Source organism: Vidua macroura, chromosome Z, assembly GCF_024509145.1.
Source record: "Vidua macroura isolate BioBank_ID:100142 chromosome Z, ASM2450914v1, whole genome shotgun sequence".
In the NCBI taxonomy this organism is placed as follows: Eukaryota; Metazoa; Chordata; class Aves; order Passeriformes; family Viduidae; genus Vidua; species Vidua macroura.
Window position 1 is genome coordinate 36,349,335 of NC_071611.1, and position 14,153 is coordinate 36,363,487.

The 14,153-nt window shown below is 37.2% G+C and overlaps 2 protein-coding genes and 1 long non-coding RNA gene across 5 annotated transcripts in view; 2 read left to right on the top strand and 1 right to left on the bottom strand.

Moving 5' to 3' along the window:
* Window positions 1–4,827, top strand: part of PAIP1 (poly(A) binding protein interacting protein 1) — a 27,004-nt gene extending 22,177 nt beyond the window's left edge. For all 3 annotated transcript variants that reach the window (XM_054004358.1, XM_054004357.1, XM_054004356.1), the window contains 4 exons: window positions 751–868; window positions 992–1,046; window positions 1,660–1,753; window positions 3,414–4,827. In XM_054004358.1, coding sequence (XP_053860333.1) covers window positions 751–868; window positions 992–1,046; window positions 1,660–1,753; window positions 3,414–3,507 — 361 coding nt within the window. In that variant the 3' untranslated portion in view covers window positions 3,508–4,827. The remainder of the gene's footprint in view (window positions 1–750; window positions 869–991; window positions 1,047–1,659; window positions 1,754–3,413) is intronic.
* Window positions 1,026–7,687, bottom strand: LOC128822596 (uncharacterized). The gene is made up of 3 exons (XR_008441506.1): window positions 7,564–7,687; window positions 4,835–4,954; window positions 1,026–1,113 (listed from the first exon to the last, which is right to left on the bottom strand). It is a non-coding gene; the product is annotated as an uncharacterized LOC128822596 (long non-coding RNA).
* Window positions 7,688–7,690: 3 nt separating this feature from the next.
* Window positions 7,691–13,052, top strand: LOC128822594 (uncharacterized protein C5orf34 homolog). Its single transcript, XM_054004359.1, has 6 exons — window positions 7,691–8,032; window positions 8,304–8,393; window positions 8,920–9,000; window positions 10,573–11,201; window positions 11,827–11,897; window positions 12,969–13,052. Exons 1-5 carry the CDS (start codon window positions 7,838–7,840, stop codon window positions 11,861–11,863), a joined length of 1,032 nt encoding a protein of 343 aa, XP_053860334.1. The 5' UTR covers window positions 7,691–7,837; the 3' UTR covers window positions 11,864–11,897; window positions 12,969–13,052.
* Window positions 13,053–14,153: the final 1,101 nt, after the last annotated feature.

The window sequence follows — 14,153 nt, forward strand, 5'->3', positions numbered from 1 at the left end:
CACTGGCTTGGAGCTGCTGAGGAATTTCTTCTGTCTTTCTGTCTAATAGAGTAGATGAAATGCTAGCTGCAGATACTGGAATAGGCTACAGAGCTACAAATATACGTGTAAAGAATATAGAGAATATATAAAAGAAAAAAGGCAAAAATCAATTCGGCGTCAATTTCAGCTGGAAAAATAACCAAAAAAATTATTAATTTATGTATTCTTTAATGATACTCTTCCCCATAGACTAGCTTAAAAGAAGAAGGAATTTTCTCTTATTTTAGGGATAAAATGGGTGTTGGTATCTAATGTACTGGGGGCATTACTTCTTACTTTTGACTAAAACATTTCATTATGATGAAGACTAAAGTTAGGACCATAGAATAGATAACTAAAATAAAATTTGAAGATCATCTCCCTTTTTTTCCCAGTATTAATCCTTTTATCAAAAAGGATTGTGTTCTTCAACTTTTACTGCAAGGTGTAGTATCTCAGTAAAAACTACAGCAATTTTCTCTTTCATATGAGCTCCTTACTTAACAGCAGAGGAAGTGGAGAGGGTGAATATCTCATAATTGACACATAAATCATCTAGACTTGCAGTTGTAAAATTGAATTCATAACTATCTACATAATGGACCAACCTTTATCCTTCTTGAACTTGTTTTTTTGGATGGATTTAACTGTCTTGTATTTGCATGGTAAGAGAAGCCAAATTTCTTGCTTGGTACAAATTCTAACTTTTGTAGTGCTTCTGTATTTCAGAGATGTGAAACACATGCTTCTGAAACTAGTAGAGCTGCGATCTAGTAACTGGGGTAGAGTTCATGGAACAACTCCACATGCAGAAGCTACCCCTGAAAATGACCCAAACTATTTTATGGTAAGAATTATATGGACATTTCAGTTCCTTAATTTCATGTGAATTTGGTTTGATTCATAGACAACTGCATTACAAACCTTTCTCTCTGAATACATATAACTTTCTGGATGACTTTATTTTTAGAATGAACCAACATTTTACACTTCTGATGGCATTCCTTTCACTGCAGCAGACCCAGGTATGGCACAAATTTAGCTTGCCTGTCTTCTCAATCTTCTTTAAAAAGTTTTAATTAAGTTTACAGCCTGTTGAAGAACATAAAATGTTACTCTTCAAGAGTCTAAAACCTATTCAACTTAAAAGACAAAATTCTGCTTGAATCCCTGGTTTAGTAGAGCATGTGATTTATTCTGTGTTAAAGAAGGTAGATGTTTGAAATGGAGAATATGCATTTGAGTTCATATAAGTCAGAAGAACTTGTTCAGTAGTCCACAGCAGCTGACCGTTCTAGAAAGCCAGAAATATTAAAGTCTTCTTTTGTTTGTCCATTGTTACTATCAAAATCAAATCAAAATCCTTAGTCTCCTTATCTGTAATCTGACCACAGTGTGGCATAACATTATTTGAGGTAAAGACATCTGTCACAACTTTTACAGTTCTATGGGAAGTTAGGCATCATTCCTAGACATCCATTCATGTCCTGAGAAAACATTGCAGAAGGGTCTTTTCCTGTTAATACATTTCCTGCCTTTTATGATTTCGTTAACCAGACAATTTTCAAACTTTGTATATTTCTGTTAATTTAGAGGACTAGTCTTATATGTTACTCAGTCTCATTTTTACTTTGCCAGATTATCAAGAAAAATACCAAGAGCTGCTTGAAAGAGAGGATTTGTTTCCATATTATGAAGAAAATGGAGCAGATCTGTCAGGACCTGGAGAGCTGTATGTTTTTTTTTTTTTAGTGATGTATTTTTTAATAACTGTTATTTTTACTGTGATGCTGTGATAGTTCCGATTTAGGATTCCAATGTCGACAAAAATGGAACTAAATAATGTAATTGTTACTTAGTTCTACAGTGGATGTATTTGTTCAGGTTTAAATTGGTTTTTAATCACACAAGTTTGAAACCTATCTCATGTTTATTCTGCTGAGTATGGTAATTACATTTCAGATGTTTATGCACATGTACAAACATACTTCTGCACTTAAGAAGAAATTTGCAAGCAAAATGAAGCACCAAACCTTCAAGTGTTTGTAGTAAGGCAACCTAAATTTGTTTGACTGATGTGCATGAAAATCCCAGCAAGAGATGATTACTGAATTTCCAGTGTCTTTAAAAGGGAGAAAGTGTTAACTTTCTCTCTTCAGCCTAAGGACTATTCCCTGCAATTAGAGGGCTACTCAGTATTCCTGTACAGCAAGAAAAGCAACCTAATGGCAAAAGGGGAAGAAATAGTTGAGAATATAGCCTGACTTTTTGGCATCAGTTTATAAGAAAGAAATATGTAAAATAAGTAGGAGAAATATGGTCTAAAATAAATTGCTCTGAGCTTTATCTCACAAAAGAGGACTTTCAGACCATGATTTGATACACACAAACATTTTCAGTGTTGTTTTTATGCATTATAAGAGTGCAGGCCTGGATCAGTATTTTTTTAGTAAATTAGAAAACTTTCAGTATGTATCTAGCTGAGGGGAATATCAAGAACTTTGGAAGATATATTAGAGATGTCATCAGAAATCAACAAGCTTATACTGAAGGGAAAAAAAGACCCATGTGAACCTCTGTTTAGAAGAAAAAATACAAATTGAACACAGACATCAGTTAAAAAACACAGCAAATCCTAAGTGTGACGTGTAGAACACTTGAGTCAACCTTTAAGCACAGTGACTGTAACCTTCTTTGTTGAAGGCTTAAGAAAAGCTTAGACAAATGTCTGCTGATTCTCTGTCAGCTATTTCTCACGATAACATCAGGGTGGAGGGTTCTGTGTGAGGGCTCTTTCTTCTGAAGGCTACACTTCTACAAGAACAAAGGACCAAATGAGAAATATGTAGACTGCTTCCTCAATGCACAACATTTTGAAGCAAAAAAACTTTTCTTACACATTTTCTATGGCCTTCTTTTACGTATCAACAAACAGGAATGCAGGGTTTCTATATTCATGTATTCTGACTTTGAACTAGAATGTTGACCAATCAAAATGACACTAATATGTTAGTAATTATGGTTTTTCGTAATTGGATCAGTAGAGATGCATTATTAAATTTCGGGACGTGTGGATTACATGATTGCATTTTCTATCATCTTGGAAACTATTTCTATCTTTTAAACTGGACAGCATAAGATGATCTAAAAAGGTGGCAAACACTGTAGGTATTTGAACATATTTGTGCTGCTTTGAGGTTTCTGTTTACTTGTTTTCCTAGTACCCATTATTTTTTTCCTTTTCATTCCCTTTAGGAAAATGTAAAAAATAACAGAAATTTATAAAACCTTGTTGTAGATGTTTGACATCTACACAAATTCTAAAAATCTGTTGGCTCTGAAAATCTGTATGTAAACTTAACACCTTTGGTAATTTTTTTTTTCTCCCTCAGGTATTTTGATGAGATTGATGATGAGATGGATCCAGAAATTGAAGAAGCATATGAAAAATTCTGTCTAGAATCAGAACATAACAGAAAACAGTGAGATGTTATGTATTAATGTTAGTTTATTTAACCACTTTAGGTATGGTTAGAGTGAAGGGGGACACAAAACATTTGTACCAAAATGAGAAACTTGAGTTTCTCCAAGTACTAAAGTTACACAATTTCCATTTTGTTTAACAGAACCTGCCAAAAAAATGTAAACTTAAGCCCTGTAACTTAAAATGTTGTGTATATAACATAGTTTATTTTGTGAAAAATGTTTTTGAACAATGTTTTGGCTGCAATAAAAATTATTTAAAAGTTATAATTGAAATTAAAATTTAATGGGGAAATGTCCCATAAAACTTCCCTTGAAGAAGAAAGGGAAAGAATAATAATCTGAATTTGCTTGCTTGTTTGCTTTAGTATATATTGGGATTTACTCATCCTTTTTACCATATACAATATATCTTGCATTTACTTCCTTCACTTCCCCCCCAAGAAGAGTATGATCCAAATAAGAAAGAATTTTTTTTTTCCTGTATATCACAATCATGAAAAGTGGCTTGTGAAAGTTTTGTGTATGAATTTTTCTTTTGTTCATTTCCTTTTTCTTCTTCTTTCAAAACACACATGGTGAAGTCTGGACTTTTCTTTTTTCCTGGAATAAATGTGTTACATGTTGATATGTGAAAAAGCAAGCAGTATTTTGGAAGTGAGGTGCTTTCAAGATCTTTGGTTCAGATAAGCTTATTTTCAAATCTACAAGAAAAAGCTATTCTGTAATTTGTTGTGTTCTTCAAGGCAATAGTAATACAGTTGTTTTCTAAACCATGCTTCTCAAGAGTATGTGCAGTGCTTTTTTTCTTTTGCTTTTTTTTTTCTAGTAATGTATCTAACACGTCTAACCTTTCCCAACCCTTGTAACTTTCTTTTATTCTTCTAATTTGATGTAGTTTGATTTAATTTTGTAGTTGGAGTAAATTCATATATTTCATAAATGTTAACATTCTGAAGCCAATTGCTCTTTTTTTGACTCCATATAATGATGTTAGTTTTCTTAGGATACTCCATTGTTGTTGTTGCCAAACTCAGTTGAACTGTTTCCTGCTACCTGTTGCTGGTTAGACTTGAGTAGAAATCCTTACCAAAAACAAACACAAGTATTTCCCAACAGTTACGTACTCTAAAGAACACGCATAGTAAATATGCATGTAAATAATTCTGATAATATTTCACTGTTATTTGTTTGATTAAATAAGTTGTGCATCTGCTAATAGAGTAAGCAGTGGCTGTTTTCTGGATGTTTATTTAACATACTTATTTAGTTTGGAGTTTTGGAAAATAAAATTTAACTAGCTTTATTTCCTTTGGTATAATATCACTACCTTGTCTTCTTGCTTTAAAACAAAACCAATATTTTATCTTCTTCTATCTCTCATTCACTGAGCACTCCTTTCTCTTCTTCAAAGTACACAGTTGCAGAGTTTATTATCTTTTGATTCTTGCTGGAAAAATAAAACTTACCAAAATGCAGTATGCACATAAAGACTGTATTAGCATTCTGAAATCTTTAGACTAAAATTCAGAAACTAGAAATGTGAAAACTAGATGATTTTTAAATACATATTCTCTAAGTTGAGCACAATTTTCATACAAAAATTTTAATCTAAATACAGGTCAGACTTTCTGCTGGCTTTACAAGCAGATTGTGGAAATTATATTTATTCAGAACTTAAAGTCCCGAGGAACAAGCATTCATATATGCTTTGCAGTAAAGTAACTGTGACTCAAACGGACTGCACTTTACATGTTTTAGTTTTGCATGATTTGTGGCGAGTTGTCTTTTTCTGTCAGGTAGCTGTCATCTCTAGATGTACTGTCAGCTTGTGGAAATAGTAATTTTATGAGTAGATAAGAAGCATGCCAAATCATATGGTAAAAAAAAAATCAGGAACTAGGAACTGTATATATAGAGAGCAATTCAGATCAAGTTTGCAATAGTAGGTTTTTCCTCACTGAAAATACTAAAAATCATAAAGTGAGACTTTTGTTCAAACTATTGTAGAAGTCTGTATATATGAACTTTGTAAGTGTTTTCAGTCTTTACTGCAGCAGGGAAAAATTTATTTTAACTCTGTCCTGCTGCATTAAATAAACAAGATAATACTTTCATTAAACAGTCAAGTATTTCCTACTTGTCTTAAATCTCACAGAACTTCAATACAAGCTAGTTAATGTGAGAGAGCAAGAGAAAGCAGCAGGTTTCTCACTGTCAGGATCCCTTTGTCTGCTGCTTGTTTGTCCACTCTTAATCGCCCATCGTTCTGTGTATGATAGAGATGAGTCACGAGGGGTTTAAAGGTTATTTCACCTGAGTTTTAGCATTTACTAATTTCAAATGCACTGTGTAAAAGTATTTCTTATCTACAGGTTTCTGAGCAATCCTTTGCAGAAGTACAACTTTTTTAAAAGATGTATTTTCTTAATGGCATAATGGTAAATCAGTGGAGGCGGAGAAGCATGGAAAGCAAAATTTGTGGGAGATGTGAAGCAAGGTTCTTTAGCACTCGTTCTGAAAAGAAACAGGCTTCACATTCAGATTTGAGCATGAAACCCAGGCTTTGCAGATCAGTAAAAGTATGCACACTATTTCCCACTCTTGACAAATTATTAAGATTTAGCAAAAATGTTTAGTATTTGAAAATCACACTTTGTTTAAAGGAATCTCAAAATGGGCTGCAAGAATTGCTGCTTTGCATGTGCTTTGCTGTTGCGTGATTTCCATATCCAGTAACGCAGCTAGTTCTCTGTACTTTCCTTTAAAATCTGCAAAGTTCTTGTTACTGGCCTTTGGCTTTTTTTTTTTTTTTAAACAGATGAGGTCACTGGGTTTTAACTGTTGGGTTTTAGAATAATTGTACCACTACAGAGAAGCAAGACTGGCCCAACCACATCAGGTATCACAAACTGCACATAGCTAGGATTTTTTTTTTCAATAGAATAATCCATTGTGGCACTGAATGTTAGTGACACTTGGTCTAGTTTGTACTAGTAATCTTTATTTTTCACTGGGACATTATTTCCTTATCATATTCTGCCTTTCCTTCCTACTACACACAACTCATTGAATTACTGACAGCTCAAATTTGCAACTTCTCTCTGACTGAGTTATAGTTCTAATCATCCAGTTGATGCCTTATAGTTCTGATCATTAGTTGATACAGGAACAGAAAATTACATTCCAGCCAAAACTCAGGGAAGATACTACACTGTATCCCGAGCTGATGATTTGCCGCCTCTACTTCAGCCTGTGTGACCTACTTCCACAGTTCCTATACTGAGGGTCCCAACCAGAGCAGTGAGATTGTGATCAAAATGCAATGTATCATCCATAAATAATAATATTCATAACTCATTCATAATCCCAATATATACTTTGAAACTTGCTTCAGACAAATACTGAACAGAATAATACTTATTGAAAAGGAGTATTGTGAATAGAATCAGGTTATTTTGATGCATGGCTGTGTCAGCAGCCACTTGACTGGGTGTTGATCTACTCTCTGCCGAGACAACAACTGTCAGGAATGGAAAGTTGTACTGAATGCAGTCAATCGATGATTGCACTTATCTGAGAAACCTGTACTTCCCTAAGCAGGTAAGGAAGCTAAGAGAGCTCATATGGACTAGTGGGGATATTCAACTGCACTTGCTAATGTCTGGGAGTGGCGGTTGATAATAACTGTCACTTAGCTGTGAACTGCCAGTCCACTTAAAACAGCTTTGATTAAACTATAAGTATTGGTGGGGAGTGGAGGGTATACATAATAGTCAAAAAAAGGCAACTAGGCATCATGTTAAAATTGTCCTTTAGCATCTTGGTCTTTCTGTTCAGATAGGGCTTCTACTGCCCCGTTCTAGGTATAGAGCTGTGTGTTGGCTCACCGCCCCCCCCCCCCCCCCCCCCCGCTTTCAGCAAATAAAAATTTATTAAGAAAAAAAAAAAAAGTACAAGGACACCGTGTGCAGTTCCCTCAAGCTTATTTTCCAGATGTGTGTATGGAATGCACTCATCTCGCCTGAGAGAGCAGGAAGGCGCGGTTAGCTCACTGACCTATGGAGCTGGGGAGGAGTTCGGCAGGAGATCCGGTCGGCAGCAGATCCGGGGAGAGTTCGGCGGGAGCTCAGGCGAAGCTCGGCAGGAGTTAGGGTGGAGCTCCGGCGGGAGCTCGGGCGGAGCTCGGCAGGAGTTAGGGTGGAGCTCGGGCGGAGCTCGGCGGGAGTTCTGGCGGTCGCCCCGCCCTGCGGTTCCCGCCCTGCTGCGGCGCGGCCGCCTCAGCCGCCTCGGTCCGAGAGCTGCTCGCCGTTCTGGCTCGGTCTCCGGTGCGATGGAGGCGGAAAGGCTGATGGTGCTGTTCGAGGATGGCTCGGTGGAGGTGCACTACGCGGGGGGGTCCCGCCTGCTGCTGTCTCCTTGCGGCTCCGAGTATCTGTACGAAGCGGCGCTCCCTGCGGCCGCCCACTCGCTCCAGCCGGCGGAGACCACCCGCCAGCGGGTCGCCTTTGTCGTCAGTGCCTACCGGGTATGCGGTGGGCAGTGCCTTTGGGGACGGGAGCGCTGTCCCTCGTCCCGGCGCCGTCCCTGGGAGCATCCCATGGGCAGTGTCAGACTTGCCTCCTTGCTCGGAAACGGAGCGGCCCGGGGATCACGGACCCAACAGTTCTTGTTTCTCTCTGTAAAAAACAGAGTGGGTTTCATAGCCTCAGCTCCACAAAAAGTATGAAATCAGCATAAATTTTTATCACTGCATGTAAAAAATCGTAATAGGTTTGTTTTTCTCTGCACTTCAACAGGAACAACTTCTACGAGCGCTAGATTTCCGGAACGCGTTTTCTTCTCGCCCGTACTTGCCTTCGCATGTTATACCTCCGGAAAGAAAAAAGGTGGGATTAAACATTAGGCGAGTAATTCTTTCGTAAGAAAAACTTCTCTGTTTGATTTAATATAATTTCACATGCATGTGTGTGGGTACAGGCTGTTGAGATCTATCGAGTGCAGTTTGGTTAATGGAGCTGTCATCTTTCTTAAATTACTGCCGTTTTAAATTACAGTTTTAACTGTTACTTAGACTCGGTTAATGCTTTTTTTTTTTTTTTTTTTTTTTTTTTTTTTTTTTTTTTTTCCTGTGGAAAGAAACACTAAAAGCTAGTTTATTCCTAGCAAGGATAAAACCTAGGATTTTGTACGTTGTTACATTTTGGCAGTAGAAACTTTTCAGGGTGGTCACAGTGCAACAGGATGGTGTTTTCCGAGGCTGTCAGATCTCCCCATTGGAGTACCCCTGTGAAAACGCTGCTGGGGTCTGTGAGAGGAATGGAGCAAAGTGTCTCTCTGTGGGAATGGCCGCTCCAGGTCAGACTGAACATCCATGCAGAGATTAATTTAGTATTTCTGGAAGCTTTGCTCCAGATCAGCATCTCTCTGGGTGCTCCCACTGAATATGAACGTCTGCACAGCATGGTGAGAATCCTAAGACAACGGATTAATCAGGCAAGTTTTAAAGTTTTTAGACTGACCCTTCAGTAGTAATACCCTTCATGTTGGTGTTTAGCTGCCTAAAGCACTGTCACTCAGTGTCACTATATACTTCATTAAAAGACAGCAATCCTTACCAATCATGCATTCAGTGCAAAGTACAGTAGCAGAGCTGATGCTCTGTTCTTAGCACTGAGGAGTAAGTTCCACCTTCTCTCAGGCCTTGGGAGATCTAGCTCCTTTGGAGGTTGGCTGGGTTTCTAGACTGTTCTTAACTTACAGTATCCCTTGTGACTACTTGCTTCAGGATGCTGAAGGATAACTTTCCTAGGCCACAGCAAGCACCTTACCATGTTGGTTGGCTTCTCCCCCACACCCCTTTTTTGTTCCTTTGGTTTCTTCCCACTCACTTTGAGAAAAACTGCTTTTCTTAAAGCCAAAATAGTCTTTTTAGAAGTCCTGAGATTGTCCTTCTCCAGCAATTTACTGTCACTTTATTGTTCTGTGGCCAGTTGCCAAACAGTGCCCATGTTTTCAAGGACCTTGTTGTTTCCCACACTCCAGCAGTCCACCTTGATAAAGTAAGAGTTAGCAAGCTTCAGCTCTCATAACAAATTGTTAACGAGCCTGACAGGCCATCCCGGGGCCTAGCAGAGTTAACCTAAGGCCTGAGGCCTGTTACTACCATGACAATACCTTCATGGGCACATAAACACTTAGACTGTGTTACTTGCCTTATGCTTGAGTTCAAAACAACCCATTCCTGTGGTGTGCTTAGGCTCATTTTTGGCCACTCCAACCATCCACATATCTAGACAGCTCCATGAGGCGGATTTCGTCAGTGGTCTGGCTTGTTCAGAGCTGCAGCTAGTATTCAAAATGCAGGTTAGCTGTGACTATGTATTCAGTAATATCGCTATGTCTTCTGTTTGCTCTTGTTCCATTCCTAGTACTTTCAAACATTCCGTACTGATTAAATTGCTGGTGAGTAGTGAGTGTGTTTTCATGGGACTGAGAATTACACCACCAGGATTCTGGTTGGTGGCAGTCAGCTTGGAGCCCATCCTCCTATATACAAATATATCTAATTATATATAGTTAGGATTGCCTTTCTCCATTGAGATCACATTATGTTTATCTCAACTGAAGTTTTACCTGCAGCCTTGTTGTCTGGTACTGATTATTTTTTACTGTCCTTTTGCAATTCTTTATCAATTTCACTGACAATTGCTATGAACAAGATAATTTTGCCATTCACTCCCTTGTTTCTGAAGAAGCCATTGGAAACACAAACATGTACAGTTGTGCCTAATCAGTTGCCCATGTACCTTACTAATTTAGGACTGGATTAAATTAAAACATTATTGCTAGAAAGAACTCTGTTAGTACAGGAGGAAGCAGATATGAAGATTAGATGTTTTGCTTCCTCTGAGTTTATACATGCAGATAAATACAGAGCAACATTTCTTGCCATACATCACCTTGCAGAAGGACTGAATTAATTTAAATGTAAATGCTCCATTGCAGTTTCTGGGAGGAAGGTCATTTTTATCTTGATGCACATTTCAATCTTTTTTCTTGTATTAGATTCTCCTCAGTGATATCTTAGAAATTAAATGGCCTGACCCTGTGATAGCTGATCTGACAAGATGTTTTGACAACGGCAGTGTGAAGATCTCATCTGTAGATGGCTATGCTCACCTTTACTTGTCAGAATTGCAGCAAGAATTTACAGTGGAGTTTTTATGTAAAGTCAGCCAGTCATCTGCAGCATCCTCAGGCTCCTCTGAAAAGAACAGCAACTATCAAAGCGGAGATCAATGTGGAAAACCAAGTAAAAATTCTGCAGCAGAAGTCTCATCAAAACAAAGAAGAATAGAGAATAGGAATAAATGTGGTTGTGCTGAAAGTAGATATAGGGAACCAACCAAACCAAAGGACCAAAGAGATGGAGTGCCTTTGTTCCACACAAATTGTTCTTCTGAATACACGTGGGTTACACAGCATTGGAGTGTTTCATTGTGCCCAGAAGAATGGAAATACCCTTTGTCCTTGGCCCTAAAATGCTGTAATGTACATACTGTGGAAAATGTATATGAAACAAACAGCTGTACAGCTGTTGAAGGTGATGTTTTAGCAGACCCTGAAATACATGAAACAGTTTCTTGTTTACCTACAGCTTTGCCACTCAGCTGCAGAGCCCCACATCTACACAGGTAATTTAAACTCTTTACTTTGTAGTTGTTAACATATGCTTTACAATTCTGCAGTTTGGAACTTCACCTTCTAGCAAAATAATTGAATCCTAGCTATTAAAAAAAAGTTTAAAATTATTATCAATTGTGGGTTTTTTAGGAACTTCTTGAAATATGACATTGTAAAACCAACATTCTGTAACCTATTGTAATGAAGCTATAGTAATTAGTTCAGATTAAAAAAATATTTTCAGACATGCTGTATGAATATGTAAATGAAAAAGTGAATATTGAAAAAAGAACACGGGTTTTGTATTGGGGTGGGTTGGTTTTTCCCCTTCAGTTTTGAAAAGATAATATTTTTGAGGGCCAGTGGCATATATTGTCTGTCAGCAACACTAAAAATAGCAAAAAATTTGCAGGATTGAGAAGTTTAATTTGGTAACTAAAGTGGATCACTAAGGAATTGGAGGACTCTGAAAATATGTGTCCATTTATAATTTGAATAAGTGTGCATGCATCAGTTCTACATACAGAAATGATTACCAGCAAACACGCTCACACAAAAGAACAACCAATATATGGACTTAGTGAGGCTGTCATTGTGTTTTACACACACAGGTGGACATTTTGTGACTTCTTTCAGAACGAAGATACAGACAAATATTCATTCCATCAGCTAATTCAAGTTGTGTGGTGCCAGGGTGTTTTCTACAGGTATGTAGGAGATCATCTGTGTTATCTGGAAGACTTTATTTGTATGGGAATTTAGATCTAAGATGAAATGTCTTACTTTGTCCATTTCTCACTCTTTGAGAAATGGAACACAGTCTTCATGTCAGAGTCTGTTTCTGCTGTTTGTTCACTGTTCTGCTGTTTGGACTTCACATTTTCTAGCACGGTATATTACCAGACCTGAATCTGAAGTCATGTTTAAGTGATCTGATAATCTGATTTCTTAAAGGTTTACTGGACAGCTGGAGTTCCCACAGATTTCACTGAAAATAATGGTACTTGGTATCTTTGCAAATTATGTCTCCTTTTGTTGCTGAAGATTTCACAGTTTGGAAATGTTTATCTTGGTGACCTACATAATCCACATGTTTAGCTGTGGATTTTCCTGGCAAGTCACCTTGTCCATATGGTTATGGAAAAATAAAAGAAAAAAACCAACCAACAACAGGACTTCCAAACTGAAATTGCTACAACTGCTATTAGCACCTAAGTCTTTCATAAAAGCATTACTGGTGTTTAGCCCTTTGATCTTTCTGCTGAGTGTTCTTAATTTTTCCTGAGTGTAATTCCTAAATTTTCATCACATCTAAACAAAATGTTTATCAGTACTTCAGATTTTTTCAGAGCTTTTTTTCTCAATTAAGACTTTTAGATCATGCAGAAATTGTTCCGTTCAGCGGTTTTCTGTGTACACAAGGTGTGGCTGGTCTACTAAAAAAGTTGGGTTTTTATTTTCAGGATCACTATGTTTTGTGGTCAGTGGAATGAGCAGCTCTTGAGAGGTGTTTACCTTGACACAAAAAAGCTTTCCTTAGCTTATTTAAATCCCACTCCCATACACGTGCAAACAAAGAGTCTAGTAACGTTAACATTCTGTGTTCAAAGACATTATTGCTACATTCTACTGTTTGTGAAACAGTAGAAATTTTTTACATCTGAGTTGCTGAAAATGTGTCTCTGCTTATTGGTTTTTTTCAGGTTTAATAAACTGTTTTCCTTGTCCAGTGACACAGCATTTTAAATACTTGCTGAAAATATTGTTATTTTTCTTAGATTTATCCATGGTAGGACAAACATCACAGAAATTTATCCTGGTGATAACTCATTTTTCAAGTCAGAGGGAGCATTTTTGGGAAAATATTTCATACGTTATGCAATCCAAAAAGGAACAAAAAAGGTATGAAATTATTTAAAAACTAGAACTATTTAAAGGGTTGTTCCAAATTCCTTCAAATTAGCAGCTTCCTTAAGACATTTGGCTATGCAATGTGTAGTGAAGTCACTACACTGGTAATTACTATAATGCCTTAATCAAGCCATCAGTCATACAAAAAGATGAGATTATTCCTTCTGTTTCAGAAATTATTTTTGTAAATTTTACACAATAAGAACATTCTTCCTCATTGTAACATTTATTTTATCAAACAACCATTTCTCACAAATTTAGAAGTTTAGTCTTGAAGCTAATGTATTGATTAGAGTTTCATCTCTTTGTACTTGGAAGTGTTCTCTACTGTATGAAGACAGAACCTAGAAGATGCAGGCTTTGTTCTGGCTGTGCTGCAGACCAGCTGTTCAATGCTGGAAAAGGATTTTGCCTTTGTGCATGTCTGTTAAGTTCCCCCAGAGGAGAGGTCCTCTCAAGTGCTAATGCAACACCTTGAATTTTTAAAGCAGAATTAAGGATAAGATTTGCAGTCTTGGAACCCAGCCTTTAATTTGTAGTCAATCATTGCCACTCAATAGACCTGTAGTCTACTGTCTGACAAGAGAACTTACTGGTTCTCACTGAGTTTAAAGAAACTGAATATTTCTTCACACAGACATAGGCTTAAGGATACAATTTTCAATCAGATATTTGTCTATGTTCTGTGGCAGATTTAAATGTGATTATAGTTGGCTTATGGGAGGTTAGAAATTCCATAACTTGCTCTTAATTCTGTTTTCATGCTACAGTACCTGTAACTAACTCATCTTCTTTCTGCTCTTTATTCAGGTCGAAGAAAAGATGTATTCAGTGAGCAGCCTACCTCCAGATGTGCCAGGACATCCATACTCTATATCCTCCATTATTACTCAGGCAACCAAGTAACTTTACCTTTGTTACGTTAATTCCACTGACTTAGAAAGGACAGGAGTTAAAATTACACAAAACACTTATTATTACTTTAAGTATAAAAATTAAATTTTCGAGTGCTTAGAAGACACAGTAGGAATTAAATGCTTAATACTTTGGGG